At 42.2% G+C, this 23,842-nt stretch overlaps 1 protein-coding gene across 1 annotated transcript in view; it reads left to right on the top strand.

Annotated features, from left to right (window-relative positions):
* Positions 1 to 23,842, top strand: part of dcc (DCC netrin 1 receptor) — a 241,892-nt gene that overhangs the window by 71,471 nt on the left and 146,579 nt on the right. Inside the window, exons 3-5 of the mRNA XM_065965456.1 lie at positions 8,282 to 8,569; positions 15,252 to 15,402; positions 15,675 to 15,811. Of these exons, the coding sequence (XP_065821528.1) occupies positions 8,282 to 8,569; positions 15,252 to 15,402; positions 15,675 to 15,811 (576 nt within the window). The remainder of the gene's footprint in view (positions 1 to 8,281; positions 8,570 to 15,251; positions 15,403 to 15,674; positions 15,812 to 23,842) is intronic.

Genomic DNA, 23,842 nt, shown 5'->3' with positions numbered 1-23,842 from the left:
CAGACAAGTTGCATGATGGGACTTTTAAGGTAAGGTCAGAGAGTTTCTCTCTCAGACTCGAATGACTTTTGTTTAGTCGGCTGAATTAAAATTATCGCCTAAACAACATGCTGATTACTTCTGAGACTCTGATAACAAGCTGCTGCATACCACGCACACAAACACAAACACAAACTCTCTCTCTCTCTTGCTCTCTCTATCGGAGTGTGCATCAGCCCGCCGTCTCTTTAGCTCGCTCAGCTCTTTGTGTTTGAGTGCTTCGGTCTCTGGAGTGACTCTCAGCCTCCCACTCAGTTAGACGCTTACTCAGACTGCAGCCCGGCAGCTGCAGCTCACAGAGACACAGTGTGGGTCTGTGTGTGTATGTGTGTGTGTGTGTGTGTGTGTGTGTGTGTGTGTAGAGTTGTCAGTGGAAGTGGTAAACCACAATCTTCCAACCCTTAGCTGTAACAACAGATAACCTGGAGCTTCCTGAAACTTGGACCTTTAGTTTTTATCACACAACATTCCTCCAGACGATTTGGAGACCAAAGTTTTGAAATGAGTGTCAACATCATCTGCTACAGTTTATCCTGTTCTATATATGAGGAATGTGTCCATTTTTCTATTTTCTTTAAAGTGTACCCGAAACTCCTTTTCCCCGTTTCAAAACTCACTTTGAGGTCAGATACTGGGTGACTGGGTCACACAGTTAACACTGAAGCTTCCAGCACTCTTCACATGAATTTACACAAGTATGAGGGAAGCAGTTTAGGTAAAGCCTTATAAATAAAGACATGATTTAGTCTACAGATAGACAATGCAGGCCAGCCACCTCGACCACTCAGAGTACATGATGAGTTAGAACCCTGATATTTGTTGTGAACCTCAACGCTCCATGGTGAACGCTATCTGGAAATTTAGAAGATGCATGAATGTAAATGTGCATCACCGTGATCAATCAGAGGCGTAAAAAAATCAGCAACAAGATGTTGTTCTGCAGAAAAATAAAAAAAACAAGACTCTGAAATAAAAACCCAGCCGCCACTTTAACTTCTTCATGCGTCGCTGAATCAAATATGTTACGTATTAGTTGTTGCATGCTCTCCTGTACGTTAACATTGTCAATACTTAAGTCTGAATTTGATACGGACAGAAACAAAACCAAAGGAAAGTTTGTGATCATGTACCGGATTCTGTGTATTTTATTTACGAAGCTATTTCAAGAACTTTTGCAAGACTTTATTTTTATAACGGCTTTAAGCACACACACACACACACACACACACACACACACACACACACAATTGCAAATAATTCACCCAGATACCAGCGTTAAATTAAAATATAAATCAGTTCTGCCTGCCCGTCATTCTCTCACACACTGAAACTCACACTACCGCACACAAACACACACACGCACACATGCACACAGGCGACACAAAACACATTACAAGGCAAAATGCTAATGAAAAGCAGAGGCTTAAAAATTCAATTAGTGTTCTAACTGTGTGTGTGCGCGCCTGTGTGTTTGAGGATGACTGTAAACTGGGAATTAATTAGAAACACTGAACACAGATAGAGCGAGCGAGCAAGAGTCAAGCTAGAGAGAGAGAGAGAGGGCAAGAGCAGAGAAAACAAAGAGAATACATAGAGAGAGAGAGAAAAGACAAATAAAGAGACACAAAGGATGAAAGAAAGAAAAATAAATGATACACAGAGCAAACCCGGAGAACAAAGATGGAGGAATAATGACGAGGAAAATAGAAAGATTGAGCACAGCTGAGTATAAATAGAGAGACAAAAAAATCTTCACCTACATTTCAATACTGACAATTATAACAAAGCATCAATTTTATGCTTTGTTAGTTTTGCGACTCTTCAAGTTTGAATAAAATGAAATTGTTAACGTCTTTTAGACACAAGGAAACTAATCGAGAAGACTTAATAGAGAGTCATCTTTAAAATGAGAAAACAAAGTTGATGATTGTGCTGTGAACATGATTAAAAAAAAATGTTTTTGTGTTCTTTGAATGGAAGTCTGTTGTTCTTCATCAACAGCTGATGACAAAAGTGAATTCTAACTCCCTCTGGGTTTTGTTGTTCTTAGCTCTGTGACAGACTTTCCAAACTGAAGACTTTCTATGGCTTTAAAAAACACAGACAATATCCAAATCGACTTTATGATTCACATTTATCTACATTGCATGCCCATTAGCTGTTACCGCAGTAACAACTATTCTTCTCGGGGTTTCATTGTGATTGGGATGCATTACTTGAAATTGATTCTTGCTTTCCGGAGTGTTTATCCGCACTCATCTGCTGCTCGCTCTGCCTCACACACACTTGCAAGGGAAACACGATGGTAGGGGCGGGGAAAGTGTGGAGACAGGAGGGGAGGGGGCTGAGGGATGAAGGAGGAGTGTCTGAAGAGAGTATTTGTTTGTGATCTGAAAAATCTGCCATGAAAGTCACTTTGTGCAGAAAGAGACATCCAGTCAAATCAAAAACTGTTTCCCAGCTTTGGACTGTAGTCATGAATTTGAGCCAGCATCTCAAGTGAGTGAATGAATGACTCGTTTGAACCATCAGATTTGATCAATATCTAATTTTGTAAACCTTTGTCTGTAGCTTTCAGCATAGAGAGCACCACAGAAGCTGTATTGCTAATGTTACATAGGGACATTCAGTCTTCCATCAGTCTAATACTATGAGTTAATAATACTTAATGATATGCTATTTGGCTGGTATCGAGTATAGTGGCATTATGTAATTGATTAATTAAATTACAAAATATTTTGTTTTCCAACCCTTTCGCTGCTCATCTCCACATAAAGTTTGTCTCCCTCATAGTGTTCTTTTCCCACCACTCTAAGCTCGATCTACATGTTCAAGCTTCTCAGTCGACAGTGTTACAAAAGAGAAACCGAATAGCCTTCAGTCCGTCCATCCCCAATTAGCCACCAACTCTCTGAGGATTTGGATAAATGCCAATTAGCGGCGATGAGGAGGATGACGTTCGACCCACAGAATCAGATAATAATCATTCCCCAGGCAAAGATTCAGAACAGAAGGGTCCCCAAATCCCTCAGCTGCCCTCCCTCCACTGTTTGCTGTGATTTGCATTTTATTATCCGTCTGAGTTATTTTGGACGTTTGTCTAATGAGGATGAAAAAACAGCATGGAGACTGCAGCCACCATCACAGTCAACAGTTTGATACGGAAGGCTCTGGTTTGAGTCCAGATTCAAAAAGTTGATGTGAGGTCGTGTTGATTTCCGGGGCATTTTTTTGTCTTTTCCACTTCTCTTCATTCTTATCTGATTGAATCTCCTCACTTCTCCTCCTCCAATAGTGAATATTTGAATCATTGCTCTTCTTATTTTTTTCTCCATCTCGTTCTGTGTGATATTTATATTCAACGTGACTAGCTATCAGTGGAAAGTCTGCAGCATATTTTGGAGCCAAAATCTGCATTTCTTGGAATTCCCATTTGAGTCTGCCTACAAAAGCAAGTCAATTCCAAGCGGCAACCTCCGTTGCTAAAATGAGGGAAGTGCAAAAAACTGGGATTGCTGGAGTCTCCGCTTGAGGCTGGCTCCAAGAGACCTGGAAGTATCCGGAAGGAGGTTACTCGCTTCAGGTCCAGCTCTCAGCCTGTCGTAAGGGTTGACTGACAGTTAGGTTGAGACAGGATTTCCAGCATGGTGGATGAAGCCACTTATAGTAACAGATAGCTGCTGACGTCACTCATGCTTTGTCCTTTAGTATTTACAGTCTCTGGTCAAACCCTGTTAGATCCTTTATTAAATTTGAGAAATCCCCCCACATGTTTACAGCTTGGTATAAAAGTTCAAGTTTGGTCGCCTTAGTCCTTTTCTCTGTTGATGACGAATGTATTTACTATTTTATACAACTCACCTGTGTTATTATATCATGGTTTGAAGTTATGTTAGATGAGGGGTGTGCCCTCTTTGAGTGACAGGTGGGAGCTGCTAGGTGTCACCTCAGCTTGTTCAGTCACACTCAGCTCTCTCCCGTGTTTGTGCCATTGGAGCCTTTTGGATAGTTTTCATGTAAATATCAGACAAATAATCTGTCTTGCTGTGCAGCTGATTAGACTAACAGACCAACATCCAACAAGTCTGAGCTCTCATTTTCATTTTCATCAAGTAAAGTCCAGTAAAACATTTTTAAACACTTATAAGCAGGGAGCTGTGTCTTTGATCACCATACCTGATTTATTCTTGTTGCATTTTTTACATGTTGAATTTGTATATATGTTGGAGTCAGGATTGTTGTTGGCTGTTCCCTGCAGAGAACTTGGGTTACTGGTTGCTGCTTTAAGGTTGTGCTGCTTCTGTGGGAGGGAAATTTATCATGGAAAATATCTTCATGGTTATAATTCAATAGATTTGTTCCAGAGCTTTAATTTCCCTCCTACACCACTCTTCATCATTGTTGTGTCTTTTTATTGCTGTTTCAACCGGTCTCAGAACAAATCAACCAAACAAGGAGGTGATAAAATAATCGGGACATTGGGTTGTTTGTCTATAGAGCTGCCAGCGTGAGCCACAATAGAGATATGGATTACAGCATGGATACGATTGACACAAGAAACTGTCATTACATATAGAAATGGACCCCTCCAAAATCCACATTTCTATCATCAGTTTGAAATTAAAATGAGCTCGTTGCCCAAAGCACAGAATGTCACAGCTTTGGTTAGTGATTGTAGCAGTTTGCCATGAGGCTTAAGGCCCACCCCAACTCCAAATGTCCAATTTCCAATCAATCTACCACTGTTTCAAGATTGATCTCAAGTTAGGTTGAGACAGCGTTTCCTATATGGTGATGGCCATCGTCTAGCTTAAAACATCAGTTCAGAAACCAATGGGTGGTGTCACTGAGTGTACATCCACATTCTGTACGGTCTAAGAATGGGACCAGCAGCACGTCTCCAGACCCTTAAACCAGCTCTGGTAGAGTGAGGACATGAAGACAATGAGCTCAATATATTCTCTTAATGGATTAAACATGTCGCAGTTATGTCGCAGCAGTATCTTAATCCTAAAGGAATTAAAACTAAGACATCGTCCTCACAAGTCACACCAACAAGAGTGTGTGTGTGTGTGTGTGTGTGTGTGTGTGTGTGTGTGTGTGTGTGTGTGTGTGTGTGTGTGTGTGTGTGTGTGTGTGTGTTTTGTGTGTGTGTGTGTGTGTGTGTGTGTGTGTGTGTGTGTGTGTGTGTGTGTGTGTGTGTCTCTGTGTGTGTGTGTGTGTGTGTGTGTGTGTGTGTGTGTGTGTGTGTGTGTGTAATGCTGCAGGCAGCAGCGTGATCCACATTGGAACAGACAGCAGCAGAACTTATATAAGACCCATGATCTAAATTCACATCAGTGTTCCCATCGCCTTCGATCTGTGTGATGTCACAGCGGCTCAAGTCTTCACCGTTTGTGAAGACGCACAGAACCTGCATCCAGCGATGCCCGGTTCAGCGATTTAAAGAGTCGATCTGAAGCTGTTATGAAGTGAGGCCCTGCAGAATGAAAAGAGAAAGTGTATGCGTCAGAGGTTGTTTGTTTGTCGCAGAGAGGGATTGACGCCAGCGTGAAAACAAACTAACAAACTCAAACTGGAGGCAAATCAGACACCAGACTGCATTTGTTTTTCTGTCTCTTCATTGGTTGGAAAAGCTTCAGGAGGATTCAGGTGCCGCCAGAAATATGGGACTTTTGGGATTTTAAAAGTTCTTCATAACTGCATTTTAAATTTCAATGCCCATGAGCGACCAAGTCCAAAACATTTTTTTTATTTTCAACACAAAGTAAACTGAATATATGTTTCCCTTTAAACATTTCAATAAAAACAGAACTTCTGTAAAAAATTTACCTAAATATCAATAAACTACCGCATGCAATAGTACTTTTTTAAAGATTTTTTTGGGGCCTTTTTTTAGAGATAGGACAGTGGATAGAGTCAGAAAGCAGGAACAGAGAGAGTGGGGAACGACATGCAGGAGAAGGAGCCACAGGTTGGATGCGAACCTCAGAAACCCGCAGGAGGAGCAAGAAAACCTCCTGGGGGGAAAAGAAGTCTGGGTTGACTTATGCTGCATTCATGTGCTGCTTCAGTGTTTTCAGCCTGAATGAGTCTGAACGTTGTAACAACAGCACAAAAAAGCGTTGATGCTATGAAGAAGCAGATCAGTGAAATGTAACAGTTATATTAAATAAACTTGTCTTTCCGATGTGTCCGGCACCACATGAATGCACCAGTACTTCACCTACTGCCACTGTGACTCGACCTCGGATAGGTGGAAGATAATAGATGGATTTATATCGTTGTTGCAGTGTTTGCCTTGTCTTCAGATCTTTTGCTATAATTCAATTTAATGAAAATTTGAGTTTTTTTTTACCATTCCCTCAGAAGAGAGTCGTTGAAATGAATCAAGTCGACCACTACCTTTAGGAGAACATTTGTCATTGACTGTGACCTGTTGGATTTTCATTTTCTGACTGCATGCATGAACTAACGTGTTCGCCCTCAGGGTGTTTATAAATCTATCTAATCTGATCTTCATGTTTCCACTGGATTTACAGTATTTCTAGCCACCTGCTGGGATTAATGACCTGTCACAGAGAGGTTGACGAGTAACTCGAAGTAACCTATGTATGTTTTTATTGTAATTTCCACAGCATGGTAAACATTTCCTTTGATGGTGCAGTAGGTGGACAGTTTAAGTTTCACAAAAATTGCGACACGCTGCGTCAGAGGGTTCAGAGAGAGAGGCAGAGATTTGGAGAATATTTCAGAAATTCTGGCATGAAAATATTCACATTTAATCCTGTTAAAGTCAGCTGTAAAATCTCAGGACAACATCAACACAGATATGAAAATAAGCCTCTCTTTATTGAATTCCTGACATTCCCGCAGATTGCAGTTAATCTGCCCCGAGGCTCCGGCTGCCCGGTTGAAAATTAAAACAGAACCTCCGCATGAGCTTCAGATAATAAAACAAGGCGGCTGATCAGAGCAGAGTGAGGACGGCAGTCGCCAGGGTTGTGTGTTTGTGAGGCTACAGGCTGTTTGTTGTTGGAGTGAATTTGATCAGACAGGAAGCGGTGTGCGTCCCAAACACAGCGTGCCGGACACTTTCTGTCCGCGCTCATCATCTCTGTGTCCCTCTGTCTGTCTGTCTGACTTTCATCCGTCCTCCTGCTGCTCACCGTATTCCTCTCTCTTTTAGAAATCCACTCCTGCTGTGAATCCCTGCTCCTCTGTTCCTCTTCTGTCTTTGTGATTCTCTGCGAGTCGACCTGAGGAACCTTTACTGTCAGATTACATCTTCTTTTTCACCACTAATGCTGCTGTGTGTCTCTGGCTTCTGACGCAGAGGCACTTTTGTGCTAACAGCAGAACTGACAGCAGCTGTTTTAGTAGATGAGGTTGTACAAGTCGGTCTCTTAAAAGCAGCACACCTCAGGGGCTGGGAATGCCAGCCACTGACGAATATCCAACGACTGCACTACTTCAAAGCGGCCACTAGGGGCTGGTCCTGAAAGCAAGTTATTTCCCATAGAGTCCCATGTTGAAGCGTCCAATTTTACAGCACAGGCTGGTACGAGAAGCACCTCTGCTCTCTATAGCTTACACATGTAGTCATGACAACAGGGCGGAACTTTTACAAAATCCCATCTGCTCCTCATGCTCACCTTTCATGTTGTCAGTCTGTGAAACCTGTAGAGAAGCTTTGCATGATTTGCAGCTCAAAGAACTCCTTATTTATCTGATACTGGTGTCAGTAGAAACCCTCATTTCAGCCTCTTTCCATACAACGCTTCAATCAGCTGCTGTCTCTTTAAGGCCAACCTCGCAACATGCCCACTTTCTTCTAATTGAAAAGCGTTCAGGAAGACTTCTAGTGGGAGGACGCCGCAGGGATGTTTCTCCACTATTATTACTGACAAATCTGATTTCCTGACCCTTCTTGATTTTGATTGGTCGGTGATGGAGAAGTGACATTGACTAGTGTGGTGCTGTTCCAAAAGTTTAACTGTTTTCGACTGAGTGCTGGATTTGTATAGAAAACCTGCGCTGCCAGTGCAAGAAGACAAACGGCCTCAGTGGACACAGGCCCTTCATTGTATTGATTTGTTCCCACTGTTGTCCAAGTTTCTGGGTCAGAGTTTCAGTTTGTTAGAAAGAGAAAATGTAATCGTACTATGCAGGACAAACAGGATGCTTAAGGAGAAAGACAAAGAAAGTTTTCACCCTTTTTTTCTACATTCCTCTCCCTCAGGTCCGCTGAAGGTCGTCATTCCCACTGAGTCCGTCTCTTCGTACCTCGGTGACACCGCCCTGCTGCTCTGCGAGGTCTCGGGCGAGCCGAACCCCGTCATCCGCTGGCAAAAGAACCGCGAGGACCTGCCGGTGACGTTTGAGCCTGAATCTCGTCTGGCCGTGCTGCCCTCCGGATCGCTGCAGGTCAGCCGGGTCCAGCCTCCGGACTCAGCCACGTACCGATGTCTGGCAGACAACCCCGGCAGCACCAGGACAGGGACGGACGCTGAGCTCAGAGTGCTTCCAGGTAAATGATCCATCAGTGATCCACGTGATCCATCCATTTGGTACGCTTCCAATTGATTTTGAGCACCTGCATTATATTTCAAAATAACCCAAGGGAACACAAATCAATGATAATCATATAAGAATGACTCAAAGTGTCAAAACAGGGAAAATAAAGTCTTGACTCTCTTTTGTGGTAGTTGAAGTTAAGCATAAATGGCATTTTTTTTAAGATTTCAACCATAAAATTAAACTCTGGGAAATTCGATAGATGATGGGTTCTCTCTGAGCCGAGTGAGAAAACAGGTTTAGTTTGAAATAGATATTTAAATTACATTTTTTGGAATGCAAACCTCTCGATTTCCTAACCGATTCGTTCCATCCCTCTGCTGTGGTCATGAGCTTTCGGTAGAGATTTAAAGAATCAGATCAGGGATTCAAGCGGCTGGAATGAGTTTCCTGTGGAGGCTCCTTAAGAGCCTTAGAAATAGGGTGAGGGGCTCAGACATTTGGGGGGAGCTCGGAGAAGAGCCGCTATTCCTTCAAATCGAAAGGAGCCAGTTGAGTTGTTTCTTGAATCTGAGGAGGATGCCTCCTGAATGGGCATGCACAACTGGGAGGAGACCCCAGGGGAGACCCAGGGATTATATATCCCGTTTGGCCTGGGAATGCCTGGGGGTCCTCCAGGAGGAGCTGGAAAACTGCTCAGGAGAAGGAAGTCTGGGTTGACTTACTGAGCCTGAAGCCACCGCGACCAAACCTCGGATGAGTTGAAGAAAATGGATGGATGGATCCTTCTTGTTCATAAAAACTACAAATTCTGCAGTTTTTTAATATCAAATAAAAGATAATTTTCTTGTTTTCTACATAATTTAAACAACTTGAAACCATTTTAATTTCTTTGTTTTTGTAGATAAAATAGTTTCTTGTGAGCCGGAGAGTTATGAGTGACCGCTCTCAGAAAGCTGCAGGAACATTTTAGGATTCCATTAAAGTCTGCAGTCACACTGAGCATAGCACTAGTTTGATTCATGTGGTTTAAGAGGAGAGTTTAGAAATCCAGCTGCAGTGAAAGGGCCTTTTCCACCCTGATTAACTTTGAATGTCTGACAGGAAGTGCTGAACACATTTGAAATATTGTTTGTGTTATGAGCCTTTAAAAATAGACCTTCTTCCGATGTGGTTTTACCCGAGTTCCATCATTCAGCAGCAATTTGAGTCCATGTTGAGTAGAGGCTTTCCCTGCAGACATGGTTTTGTCAGGAGGTAATTTCTGCTCATTTTCCCCCTCATGCTCCACGTCTCATTTGAAAATGAAATGTGATGGAATGAATGAACAGAGAGAGTGAGGTGTGATTTCAGTAACGTGTCTGTGTGCAGAGAGGGAGCAGCTTCCATCCACAGGGAGTCCGTCAGTCGCTGATCTTTCACACACTCCGCTCCGTCCAATTATACGAGTCCACGGTCTGCCCACTTCATCGCTCACATTACAGCGCAGGTTAGCTAACAGCTTCCTGGTTAAGCAGCGCTCTGACTGCAGCCTGTGAAGTGTTCCCCTGCTCCATCCCAGTGGGGGCGGTAGTGCGGGGGGTCCGTCCATCTACTTAAGGATGATGAGGTGTACTTTCTATCCATTTTCATCTCAACAATCAAACACAGCTTAACATACTCTGACAGGTTTTCAGGGATGAATCGTCCTTTGGTCGAGCAGAAACTCAGAGAACAAACGTCAGAGGGGAGAGTCGGAGTTTGATCTCATAATTCACCTCTTTAACTTTTTTTAAAGGTTTATTTTTTGGCTTTTTATGCCTTTTTTAAGAGACACGACGGTGAGTAGAGTCAGAGATCGGGTAGAGAGAGAGTGGGCAATGACATGCGGGCCAGGAGCCACAGGTCGGACTTGAACCCAGGCCACAACATTTAATGCAGCATCCGAGTTGCACCCATTAGAACCTGATTTTTTTTCTAGCAAATCCAAAACAGTTGCCTTTTTTTTTTTTTTACCTTTTAGAAGTTTAGGACAAACTGAGTTCAAAAGAAAAATAATCCAAAGGCCCGAGTTCCTACTAGAATACCTCTCTTAAAGGGCCAGCGCACCCTGTGACAATGCAGTTATTAAAAGGTCAGAGTGTCTGGTTTAATCCCTCTCTAAAAATCCCCCTTTTCCTCTCTTTAATCTGCATCTCTTTATGAAACAGATGGATGAAGCTTTAATGACTCAAACTCTGGAGATTCTGTCACCTTTGACTTCACAAAGTTTTTATCAGACACGCTCAGAGGTCAGAAATGATCAGAGTGCACCGTCTTATTCCCACGTGTCGTCCCCTGATGTAAACCTGACATTACTGTCTGTGTGACCTTTTGCCTCTGTTTTACTGAGTCGCTCAGATTAACGACACAAGTGGTGAGATGTGAAGCTGCTGTGCTCTCATAGATATGAAGGTGTTAAGATCAGAAAAATGCAACAACAAGGTCATGTAACTGGAGACTTAAAACATATAAACACAAAATCCTTAAAAGACTCCTCTACATTATTCACTTACAAGTTAGAATATGAAAACTGAATGTGTGATACAATTATTACTCTTTGAAACACGTTTAGTCTCCAAGTTCCAAAAACAGAAAAACACAAAAAAGTAATTTGGATTTCTACTTTGAATGCACTTGTTAATTAAATGCATTAAAAGGAAAAGTGCAAGAAAGCTCCGAGTAAATATTTGGAGTAACAGCAAAGTTTTCTGCAGATAATATTTGTTGTATGTATTCATAACGGTGCATCAGAAGCTGTAAATGTGTCTTTAAAAACATCATGATCGCAATGAATCTCATCAATTTGTCAAGTTTTCTTTTCATTCTCTGATAATCAGATTACAACAATTCCACTGACCGGTTGTGTTAGACATAACACAGATTAAGAGTTCTGACTGCTCTGCTAAAAAAGGGAAACGCAACCTTAAAAAATATAGAGAGATTATTTTGTGTGTAGAGGATGTTAAGGGCTGAACGCACTTATCTAAATCGGTTTTGTTTCAAAAATTGTTGCTTCTAGAAGCAAAAACAAAAAAGTTAGTGGACAAAAACCCCTGGAGAGTTTGTACGGCTTCTCTCCAGCTCCACCATCTTCTTCAAATGGTCACTTCTGGCTCCACAAAACCAATATGGCGGGGGTCAAACCCAACCTGGAGGCTACACATACTGAGTTGAGAAACCGAGGTGTCCATTCTGAGTAAAATTAACTAAATCCACAAATGTGGGCGTGGCCCCTTGGTGCCGATTTTAGTTAATTCAGAGCACTGTGATTGGCTGATATGTTTGTGCATTTGGAAAGAAATCATAGAGTTAGACATCATAGAAACTCAACATGCACAAGAACAGATTATTGTTATGTGAACACAAAAATGAGACAGTTTACCTTTATTTTGAAATTTAAGGTACATCGTGCTGGAAAATCATAAATTATTTGTAATAAATAGGTTTCCCTGCAGGTGTAGTGTGGATTCACTTCCAAGGCTGTGTGTGTCTGTGCGTGTCACAGTGTGTGTGTCAGTGTGTGTGTGTGTCTTGGCTTCTCCTCCTCATTTCCATGCCAGAGGTGTCGTTGTGTCATCTGAAATGCTGACATTCTCTTTTGGTCTGCGTGTCCATGAAAGCATTAAAGGAGTCACACTGTCGTTCAGTGATTATTTCTATGATCCCTCGTCGCTCTTTACACTTTACACAGTCACAAAGAAAAAAGAAAAAGACAAAAGACAAATCTGCAGTGTAGATATTTTTCTGCTTCGTCTTCTTCTGTCTCCTCGTGTTCAGCGCTCAGATTTCTGCTGATGATCTGTTTTTTTGGTATGTTTTGTTACTGATGCGTGGGGTCATACAGCTTTACATGTTATTTATATTCATGTGTGTGTGCATGTGTGTATGTGTGTTTGTGTACATGTAGGTGTGTGTAATAATAACCAAATAATATGTGAAACAGTGATTTTTGAGTATAGATTCTCTGCCTTCAGACTGAGATGTAAACTCTGTTTTCAACATTTTTTTATTATTTAATTTCCAGAAGATTTCATTCTGAAAGGGTGTGTGTGTGTGTGTGTGTGTGTGTGTGTGTGTGTGTGTGTGTGTGTGTGTGTGTGTGTGTGTGTGTGTGTGTGTGTGTGTGTGTGTGTGTGTGTGTGTGTGTGTGTGTGTGTGTGTGTGTGTGTGTGTGTGTGTAGGTGTCTGTGTGTACCCTGGAGCATGTTGATGTAACTTCCTGTCTCGGTGGAAGCCCTCGAGCCAACCTTAGGGCGAACACAACCTGACCCATTACAGGAGTGTGTGTGTGTGTGTGTGTGTGTGTGTGTGTGTGTGTGTGTGTGTGAGTGTGTGTGTGTGTGTGTGTGTGTGTGTGTGTGTGTGTGTGTGTGTGTGTGTGTGTGTGTGTGTGTGTGTGTGTGTGAGTGTGCCTGTGTGTGTTTCTTCTTAAGAGATGATGTGATTAAGAAAAGATTAGTGTCTCAAACATAAAGTTTTGAACTAAGTTAAACTTCTGGAAAGTCATGAGGGACTTTTGGGATTTGAGTAGCCAATCATCTCATCAGTGTGACGTTGTCATGTGACTTTTCTTCTCCACGTTATTTCGCATCATTTTTAAGGACCCTTGTGAGTCTTTTCTACCTTCTTCTTGTGTACCTGGAGGAAATGCATAGATTGGAGCCGTAAAAATCCCATATCATGACACCCAGCTGTAAAGGATTTATTATGAACCTCAGAAGCAGAAGCTGACTTCAGCACCACGGACAGCGACCACGTCGGCTGCCCTCAAAAGGCTCAGTGCAACTTGTGTGTTAGCTAAAAAAGGATGGAAAATAACTTTTTTTTTTCAATTGTATTTCTCTGGAACCAGAAAAAATGCATCGTCACATCGAGATCCAAGATTTTATTTTATTTTTTAACAGGCTTTCACCTGGTTTTGTCCACAGGACTTCTTATGATTCGAGTTACTAACCATACCTGTCATCATCAGATGCTAAAGTATTCTGATCGTGTCTATGAGGAAAATCGAGGCTTGATCCAAAAGGGAACTGGACTGATAGAAGATCTTGAAGACGTTTCATCTTTCGTCCTCTGAAAGGCTTCTTCAGTTCTAAACTATCTGGTGGAAATGTTAGCCTATGTTGATCATTTGCATGCTAATGATGAAGGATGACTCACATGAGAGTCATTACAGTAGTTGAGTTGTTGATCTAGTTTCATTGTTGTTTGTTGGGTCACTGGGGCCACATGCTCAAAGGGGGGACTAAGGCTTCAGTTGTTTTGAGTGAGAATTCAGATCAGCATTGTTGGTTGGTGATGGATGAAGACTCAGACCACCACCTCGGTTAAGGGAGGGGTTTTCCATCTTAAAATAGACAACTTCTTTAACCCCTCCTTCATACCAACGGTCTTCTCCGACCAGGATGTGCACTTTGTCATCTTCAAATGAGAGTCCTTTATCCTTCTGTAAGTGCACCGCAGGAAACTCTCCACTCACTGTGAACCAATGGGAAGCAAGGACACATCGTGGTTCGAGTTAATAGTGCTCGAGTCGTTTGAACATAATCACTGATGGTGAAGAGTTGAGGCGACCCGCCTTCCACTACAGAGACAGACGCTCATTACGAGGGGAAAGATACACTTCACTGAATAATTGTTGTTTGCTTTGATGAAGGCGCTGTAAAGGCTAACTGTCACCGAGTGAAGGTTCTGCTTTGTTGTCACACTCGGGAAGCAAACGCTTTAAAGTAATTGCTTTTACTGACTCCTTTAGTGCGATTTGTCCTTTTTATCTGGTGACTTTGTAAAGAGTTAAAAACTCAAATGCATTTATTCACACCTCCATATTTAGTATCAAATTAAAGATAAAGTTGTGTTTTATTTGAAGAGAACACCCTCTAAATGTTCACTTCTTCATTTTTTATAAATAGAGCTGTTTTTTTTAGCATGTTGCTCGTTTCAGTCACGCTTCTCATTGACCTGGAGCCGAGGTGAGTTTCTCCTGGGAGTTTTTTGGTTAACTCTCTCTCCTTGGATATGGTTGGGTTTAAGCTTCGTGGTTAAAGCTTACAATAAAGCCGCGGTTCACAATACAAAGAAAGGAGATTGACTTTGATAAGAATGTCTGCCTGTCGGGATTAGCCTTCACACGATTAGAAAGAGAACAGAAAAAGACGGGACAGAAAGCGCCTCGTGCGGTCGCTGACAAATCATGGAAACGTATTTATCCGCGCCGTGCAATTACATTTTTGACATGTTATCTTTATCTTTGATTTTGCAACAGTGAAGGGACGACTCTCTCCTGTTTATACCTGGCACTGTGTTTGTGCACAAAGCAGAAATATGTCTCCCAGTTTGCGGTGGAAGGAAAGAGAGAATGACATTCCTGCACAGAGTCTTGACCTTAACTCAATCCGACACCTCTGTGATGAACAGGAACACCGGCTGTTAGTTGGACCTTATCACCCAGCCTCAGAGTTATACCTCACTTACCTCTCTGTGGCTGAATGGCAGATAATCCCTGCAGCAGGTTTTACATGTTTATGGGAGGACTGGAACCAGAGGAAGACCGGCTTAATCCCAGTCCATTGTTTTATAATGAAACATTTAACTCTCACCTGCAGCTTAAATGTTTTTTTAAGCGTATTTTTGGCTTTATTTCAATTTCTCTCTTGTTTTCTTTTCTCTCTCAGAGCCCGGTGTGAGCAGGACTCTGCAGTTCCTCCAGCGTCCATCCAGAGTGACGGTCCTCCAGGGGAGAGACGCCGTGCTGGAGTGTGCCGCGTCTGGGTACCCGACTCCGAGCATCCTGTGGAGGAGAGGAGAGGAGCTGATCCAGAGCTGGTCTGTATCATTAACTGTCTGTTTGAATGTCTTCTTATCTTAGAAATACCTCATATCATGTATTTCACACAACATGTGGATGTGTGTTAAGTTGAACATCACCTCAGTAGGATCTGCTAGGCTCAGACGAGGAAGTGAAGTCTCAGAAGGAAAAATAAAACGCTGGCTATGTTTGTCTTTTTGTGACATTCTTTAAAAATAGGAAAACTCTGGACTTTACCATTTTAATCTTCTCAGTATCGATTGTACGATATCTTTTCTTCTCCCTGCAGGAATAAGAAGTACTCTCTGCTGGCGGGCAGTAATCTGATCATCAGGAGCGTCACCGACGACGACTCGGGCAGTTACAGCTGTACAGCCTCCAACAAGAACCACAACATCACGGCACAGACGGAACTCAGCGTGCTGGGTGAGTCAACACACTCGTGTTTATGACCTTTCAACCTTTATTTTAAAGGTGAGTCAAGAAGGTGACTGAATTAAATGCAACAAGGTTCCACATCTGGACTCCAATCAGTACTTTTTAATGACATGGTCCACATCAAGCATGGTGGGGCTAGGAGGGGTTATAGCCCCGCCACAAATCTGTCTTGCCCGGGCTAAGCCCCCTCACTAACATGTTAGTTAAGCTCCCCCTCAGCACCAGGAGAAAAAGAATCCTGCCGCTGTCTCTGGTTCACATGTTGAGAACCTCGTCTACTCCTAGCTTTAATGAGATGTTGCATGCGTATGAAACCGCCTATCTGGCGGGCATACCCTTGAAAAATACACAAAACAGTCTGTGCTTTTGTAGACTTTTATTGTACAGTGGTGTAAGGAGAGGGATTCTCCTCTGAATATAACTAAACAACATTTGGTGTTATGTTTAAAAGAGTGACCATGTTAACTGATGCCTTTCAGACAAACAAGTGTCCTTACAAATGCCTCTTCGCTTAGTTTTTGTCTTGTCATATTGTCAAATATACTTAAAGATATGTCTTTAATGAAAAGCTAAACAACGAGGCATCGTTAGGACACTTTCTGTCTGACAACCATGGACACATTTGGCTGAAAGACACCAGTTAACATGGTCACTCTTTAAACGGTAACACCGGGAGGGACTTTGCCATTTCTAGCTATTAAAATAGTGTTCTGTGTGCTGTATGAGGGTCTAAGTATCTGTGTTTTACTTTGACTGTCAGGGGATGTAAACATGCAGCGTTTAGAGGAGATGGAGAATTAAAAAGTCTGTGCTGCACTTCTTGTTTTTAAATGGAGGCTACTTTCCTTAGCTCTTATTGCCCTCCAGCCTGCCGCGCCCTTCACGTTACTGAGAGCTATAAATCAACTTTAACTCTAAAAGACTGAATATTAAGATGTCGAAGAATTCACACACACACACACACACACACACACACACACACACACACACACACACACCTTCAGCACTTGTTGTTGTGTGGAAAATATAAAAAATGAATGTGTGTCACATCTCAAAGCTCCTGAGGGGAATTAAAAAAAAAAAATCTCCTCACTGGAAACCGTTAACTGTCTGACATGCTCAAAACAATAAAGGGAAATAGAATAAAAATCAAAACTGGTCTGTATTCCTGGGCTGACAGAAACGCTCCCGCCTGCTCACACTCACATCCACAATCAAATGCAGTCATGAAATATAAAACTGGAGGCGCATGTTTGCTTCAGGAGCGTTTCATAAATAAAATATGATTGTATTTATTGTCTGACTGCTCCTCGGCTGCTGCTGCTGAATTCACACACGGATGCTGCTTGTGTATTCAGGGGGATTCAGACACCTGAACAACAGCTGATTGCTTCCAAACCAAACCAGACAACACTGTAAAATCTATTTCCCCTCTTAGAATATTGGATTTCCATAACAAATAACAAGAATCCTGCAAATGTAAACACACAGTGATTATGTTAAGGGAGGTACTGACGTCCTATCAGGATGTTTTTCTGTATTGCATTATGCTGCTGCTTTTATGTTGCAAAAATGCATTAACCCCTCCACTAAATCCTGCCGCCGCCGCCGTTGTGATATACAGATCAGAACGTAAATGCAAAGGCAGAATGGTGAGGTTTTGTGCTGACAATGCATGATTGAGATTGAATGACAATTCATCGTGATTTAGACCCAGATACACTGCAACAAGCCCACGTATATTCAGACTGCTTGTTTTTGTTAACCCTATGAAACCGTCTATGATAGTCGTGTATCCGCTGTTTAAATTAACCTAAAAGAAAAAAAAACATCAGCCTAACTTTCAGTCAACTTAACGACAGGCTGAGAGCTGGAGCTGAGGCGGGTTTTAAGCCTCTTGATGAACCGTTTCATCGCGCTCAACTATCAATCATATCAGCTTCGCAAAACAGACCAGTTTAAAAAAAAAATCACCCAAGTACAATGTATGCCAGTGATGACAATAACTAATCAGACATATTTTTATTTTTTAACCAGGATGTAAGCATGTTAATTTCTGCTGTAAAAACAGCTTCTTTGAATGGGTGTGTATGTGACTTCTGGGGCTCTTGGAGCCAGCCTCTAGTGGACACCCAATGAACTGCAGGATTTTGCATTTCAACATCGGCTTCATTTCTCAACATCTTGAGGGGTTTGCCGCTTGTTTTGAACATGGTGAAAACACACAGGCGGCAAACAGGAGGCACTAATTGGCCACAGCAGGAAGTTCTTTGATTCATTGACATGAAACTTTGACGGCTCTGGTTTGTGTTTTTAAAAATAACTCAGAGGAGAATTATGGCCATCAATCACACAAAGAAATCTCTGGTGGAATCTGGAAACAAATCCTGAATTTCTCCAAGGAGAGAACAGATCGTACCGGTCCAAGACTCCTCTTTATTGACCGAAACCCTCTGGTAGTTCATGATTGGAGAGAAATCATGCAGACTCAGCATTTTATCATTAAAAGTCAATGGTATTGATTTAACACCATAAGCATTTAACGATCCACATCAACTTCTTTATAGTTCCAGGAAATGTTAGAACAAAGAACTATTGTAGTTCCTAGAACTATTTTAAGAGGAACCTTTTAAGCTCTGGCTTCAAAGTCGGTACTCTCCAAGCACAAGAGGGACTTAAAGTACCCTAGGTGCACAGTGATTGGTCCATATGTCAGTGTAACGCAACACAACAGCCAATCCAGTACCACCAAACACCATTTTTTAAATCCATTCGCAAATAACAGTAAATATGCATGATGGTATATATTGCTCGGATAGTGACCATCGGCTGTTGTGGGTCACAATGAGTGGACTACATAGGGTACGATCACGCTCACTCATAAATCGGACACTACTATAAAATGGCGTCTTCACTAGTCGGGCATTGTAGTGAAGAGTGAGGGAGTTTGGAGACAGCCTTAGGCAGGAACAAACGTCATCTAAAGTTTTTATGTCCAAAATAAATCCAATGACTGGCATGAAGAAAAACTTTTGAAACAGTCAATACCGTCGCTGAAGGTCTCTTTCTTTGTAGGTCATATTGAGCCATTAGTGTTAACTTTAGATCGTTTGATGACCGGTTAAAAGTTGGTTCAATCTGCTCTGTTTAGGGTACAGATTCCTGAAGGGACAACATGGTACTAAAACGTTTTTGGAGAGCTCCATTATCCTGTCTGCACAAGCACAGAGTCCACACACTCTACACACTCTACTGTGGGAAAGCTCAGTCTGCATAAAGTCACACAACACAACCTTGTCACCGGCTGCACCTCGGGACCAGGCTAAGAGGCAATTCACTTACCACAGTCAGAACTGGGTCACTGGTCACATTACGCCTACAGGCTCTGGAGTTACATGAAAAAGTATGTAGTATGATACAGTAACAGTGAATTAAAGTGTAACAAACAGGCCGGCATGAATCACAATTTAATCCAGTAAATCTAAAGTCTCTAAGGACACGTAAGCAAATTATTTTGGTGCTATTTGTGTTTGCAGGGACTCAACAGGAAGACCCATGCTGAACACTACACATTAAAATTATGTCAGGGTTCTTTTTCTGGAGTTGTGTAAGTTCAGAAGCCAGAGAGACATTCACTTGAGTAACAGAGTGATGGGTTTAAAGGGGATGTCAGACTGGGTTTTATAACTTGATCAGAGCTCTTATTGTTACATCTTTTTGTTCTGTCTATAAAAAAGTTATTACTCTGATGGTACAAATGCGCTGCACGCCATCCATGTAGCTTATAATGATATCCAAAGTCAAAACACCCGACTTCTGCTTTGCTATGCTTTTCTGCTGTCTGACTCTCGAGGCAAAGCTCGCAGCAGGAATCGAGGAGCTTGAGCAGAACGCTTTGTCCACTTTAGGTCTGACTGAGGCGAATACATGAAAGAGTCAAAGGACCCACAGTCGCATTATGAAGGTGTGTTAGTCTGGCTTTGAGAATATGGACTTTTCAGTCAGTCTAACATGTTGCATGCAATGAAACATACTGAGTGTAAGTTTCTTTAGCGGAAGTTAAAGGGTTATTAACAGTAACAATGATCGCTACTAGGGGCCCTCTTCTCTCTCTCCCTGATCGCCCTCCTCCCTCTACCTGCTGCACACCTCAGTGCGATTTGCACTCAGGGAGGATGGGGTGCTAAGGGTGCACTCAAACTATGCAATCGGTACCGTGCCCAAGCTCACTTCACCCCTAAAGTCCAGTTTGCTTGACACATGTCAGTGCTCAGACCTGTGCTCAAGCATGGTGCACTTCCTTGGCCTTGGCACGCTTGGAAGAGGTTCTGCTCCGGCACGGTCCAGTTCAGTTTAGCCCTGGCGCAGAGTGAGTTACCCCGCTGTTGACCCATTAGGTGGTTGGCATCTTTTGCTCTTTTTGGCCGTGGTCTCCAGTCCCTTTTGTTTCTTTGATTTCTTATTAATCTTTGATTACTTTGTCATTATGAATTATTACAGTTGTTAAGGAAAGGTCATAATGTCCTGTAAAGGGCGTGACAAGTTAAAGTCAAAAATCTCCTTTTTGGGGCCTCTGGGCCACCGCAGATGTCGATCCTTAATTGATATACAGGACTTGAACACCGGGCTTATCACCAGACAATAGTTTTTTTTTGTTTTTTTCCCCTTTAATGAGTATTTTTTTCTGCGAGCGGAGAGTTGAAATCAAACAGAAGCAGCTGTTGTTTGTTCGGCTCTCGGGAGAAAATCTGCAAATTAACCTTCCAGTGTTTCCTCTCTCCCTCCAGCTGGGCCCTCCTCGCTCGCTCGTCCCCCGTCCTTTCATGTCTTTGTCTCAGCGTCCCCTCCGCGTCAGTCTCTCTGTTCACATCACATTCATATTCTGTTTACACTGCGCTCTCTACAGCCTGCAAACATCACATGATGTTTACCATAAACAGGCGGTGTGTGTGTGTGTGTGTGTGTGTGTGTGTGTGTGTGTGTGTGTGTGTGTGTGTGTGTGTGTGTGTGTGTGTGTGTGTGTGTGTGTGTGTGTGTGTGTGTGTGTGTGTGTGTGTGTGTGTGTGTGTGTTCAGTGTGACACGTTTGCTATCTGATCAGAGCGTTCTGTATTCTGACATGTTCGATTAATGCCACAGAAACGTGTCGACACTCAGATAGTCAAAAGAAACATTAGAGAGTCTTAAAATCACAGAGGGAGTTTCTGGAAGGACGAAACCTGGATGGCTCTGAGGGAGGGCTCGGGAAGGGAGGGTCCTGGAGTTCTAATTTAATAGAAGAAAACTGAGATAAAAAGTAAAAAGCTTCTCAGCATGTGTGGAAACTCTGACCTGCTCCCTGACTTAAATAAAAGCTAAAACCTAACCCCCCATGAGCTATATCCACAGGATTACAAGATCAGAACTTCATAACAAAAACTGAGATTTATTTTCATGAGCCTTTTTTTAAAACCTTTATTTTATTAAAAGGAATACAATGAATTGAGTCAAAGCATCTGAAAAAGTACAGATTTTGAAGTGGAGCTCCCCAGAGTAAGTTATTTTTTTAAACCGCCTACTAGAATACAAGTACGTACTGATTTGGCAAAAATATATTCAGTATTCAGTATGTGAACAAATGAGAGATCTGCAGTATGCCAAACATACCCGGATGTGGACTGATTAGGTAAAAATCTACATATCTATAGTAGGATTTAGTAGTGCTTTAGTACTTGAAATTGGTCTTGTCTCTCAAGGCCGGTCTTGAGACACAAGATGATGATTTTTCAGTGGTATTTATGGTCTTGGACTTGACTCAGTCACAATCCCTAAGTGTCTCGATCTTGTCTCAGTCTCGGAGCGCTCTGGTCTCGGGTAAGTCTTGGTCTCGGTTAGTGCGGTCTTCACTACAACACTAGTGTATAACATTAAACTGGAGATGCAAATAACCACAACCTGAACTCAAACTGTATCTAACACAGCACACATGCCTCTTTTAAAAACACTGTTAGAGGCACTTGGTTAACTTCCAGTCAGCATGTGGCTTCAGTTTATAAGAAAGGAAAGATGATTCAATGTCTGGAAGTAAGAAAAGAGTAAATTAAGAACGATCAGAGGAAAGAAGGTAGAGAAAACACAGACAACAGTAAAACCTAAATATGACGCTGACGGTAAGCGGAGACGACCCTTTCGAGTAATGTCAGCATTTTTCATAAACACATGCAAGCTCATGCTTTTCCATTTTTCCACACTTCATTTATTTCAATCTGTTTTCTGTCATTCATTCCTTCCCATTAAACACTCTTAGATAAAAAGACATTTCAGGGCTGGAGCAGACGTGGATTTAAACGGAGGGTTTCCTTATCATGGTGAGCCTGCAGCTATCTGAATCCACTCTGGATTTATTTATTTATCCCTCCATCTGTCTGCCTTTTATCTCCCGCTGCCTCATCTGCAAAAATTAATAGTTTTGATAAGTTGAAGAGTTTACTCACATGGTGCATTTACACTCTTCTTCTGCATATTAATGGAGTTTTGGTTAAGGAGAAAAACGAGGCGGCATACAAGCTCACAGGAAATATTTGAGTGAGACTCCTCATGTCACCCTGCTGCTCTGAGCTGATCCTATATATTTAAACGGGCTTCCATTTGAATGTAAACACTGCTAAGGGAGGGGGGGGGGAGCTCTCTGCAATGTTTTGAATTTACACTTAACATTTTCATTAATTCTGTATAAATTTCACATTTTATATAAACCACAGACTCAGTTTTCTCTGCACTACATTCTGAAGGATTTTGGAATAATGCAATGGGATTTTATTATCTTTGACACGGTTCATTTTTTATGCTGAGGCCAAAGATTTGCAGGAAGAGTTCAAAATGATTATCGGTGTTTATGTTGGATGTAAAACTCTACGATAGAACATTCAGACATTTCTTTTTTAAAGTTGGCGATGGTGGGCAGTTTCCCTCCTCCAGTCTGAATCTTCCATTTCGATTAAACCAATAAAAGAAGAAATATGTTGTGCTAATATGCCCCATTACACTCTGTTTTTCCAATCGGAGGCAGTTAGATGCTGATGGATGTCCTCTGTGTGCTGATGTATGGAGATGTGTGTGTTCTGACTCCACAGGGCAGTGACCATGATTAGATGATTAGGATAACGAATGTGTGTGTTGTTTCTCATAATAATGAGTGCAGCCCGGCTCATTAGCTGCTTCCTGTTAGCGGCTTAATGAAAGCAGCGAGGAACAGAGCGGGAGCTGCAGCTATCACTCATATTCAGTGTGCTGCTGTCGGCGACGCCGCTGGTGTTAACGCTGGATGCTAATGGAAAATAAAGACTTCAATGTACCCGTGTGAGGGTTGAGCCCAAACAGCTGATTATAAGTGACCACCTGCTGATGGACAGCTATTGTATAGAGTTGCGACAGTCTTACTGTGATATAACAGTGTTAATAAGCCTCTTTCACACGAACTCCTGACATTATCTCAACAAAACAGGAATATGTTTCCCCTCACACATTCACCTCACAGCATGAGATCGTCATTGTTTGATTCCTCTCACGCCTCAAAATACTCAGTTTGCTTTAGGTGAGGGAGTTGGTTGGGTCGAGCTTACAGGACGAGGACGAGGAGGAGGAGGAGGAGTGTGACTATGTCGACTCCACAACATCAACACATAAACCATCACACAGACTTCTGAGGCGGGTAGTGACGAGTGTAAAGCAGAGACTCTCCGCTCAACGTGAACAATAACATCGCCCCGCCCACTCGCTCAACATGACTGCTGCAGACTCGCTGCATTCACACTTCGGCTCACCTCGACTTTACACACAGCACGTTTAATTACATTTACTAAAAGTTGATTTATTGTGTCAGTCCGACTAAAACTGGACTTTTAAATTGCATGTATACATGTTAAACAGTGCAGTCATTTTTTGTCAAATTTGGACTAACACACCTAGATAATGCAGTTGGGGGTCGATTTATACTCCTTAATCAGACTCAAACTGGCATGATCTCATTTTCCATGCAATG

This window comes from Labrus bergylta, chromosome 17, assembly GCF_963930695.1.
Source record: "Labrus bergylta chromosome 17, fLabBer1.1, whole genome shotgun sequence".
Taxonomy (NCBI): Eukaryota; Metazoa; Chordata; class Actinopteri; order Labriformes; family Labridae; genus Labrus; species Labrus bergylta.
Note: the sequence above shows the minus strand (reverse complement) of the source record. Positions and strands in the feature narration are given on the sequence as shown.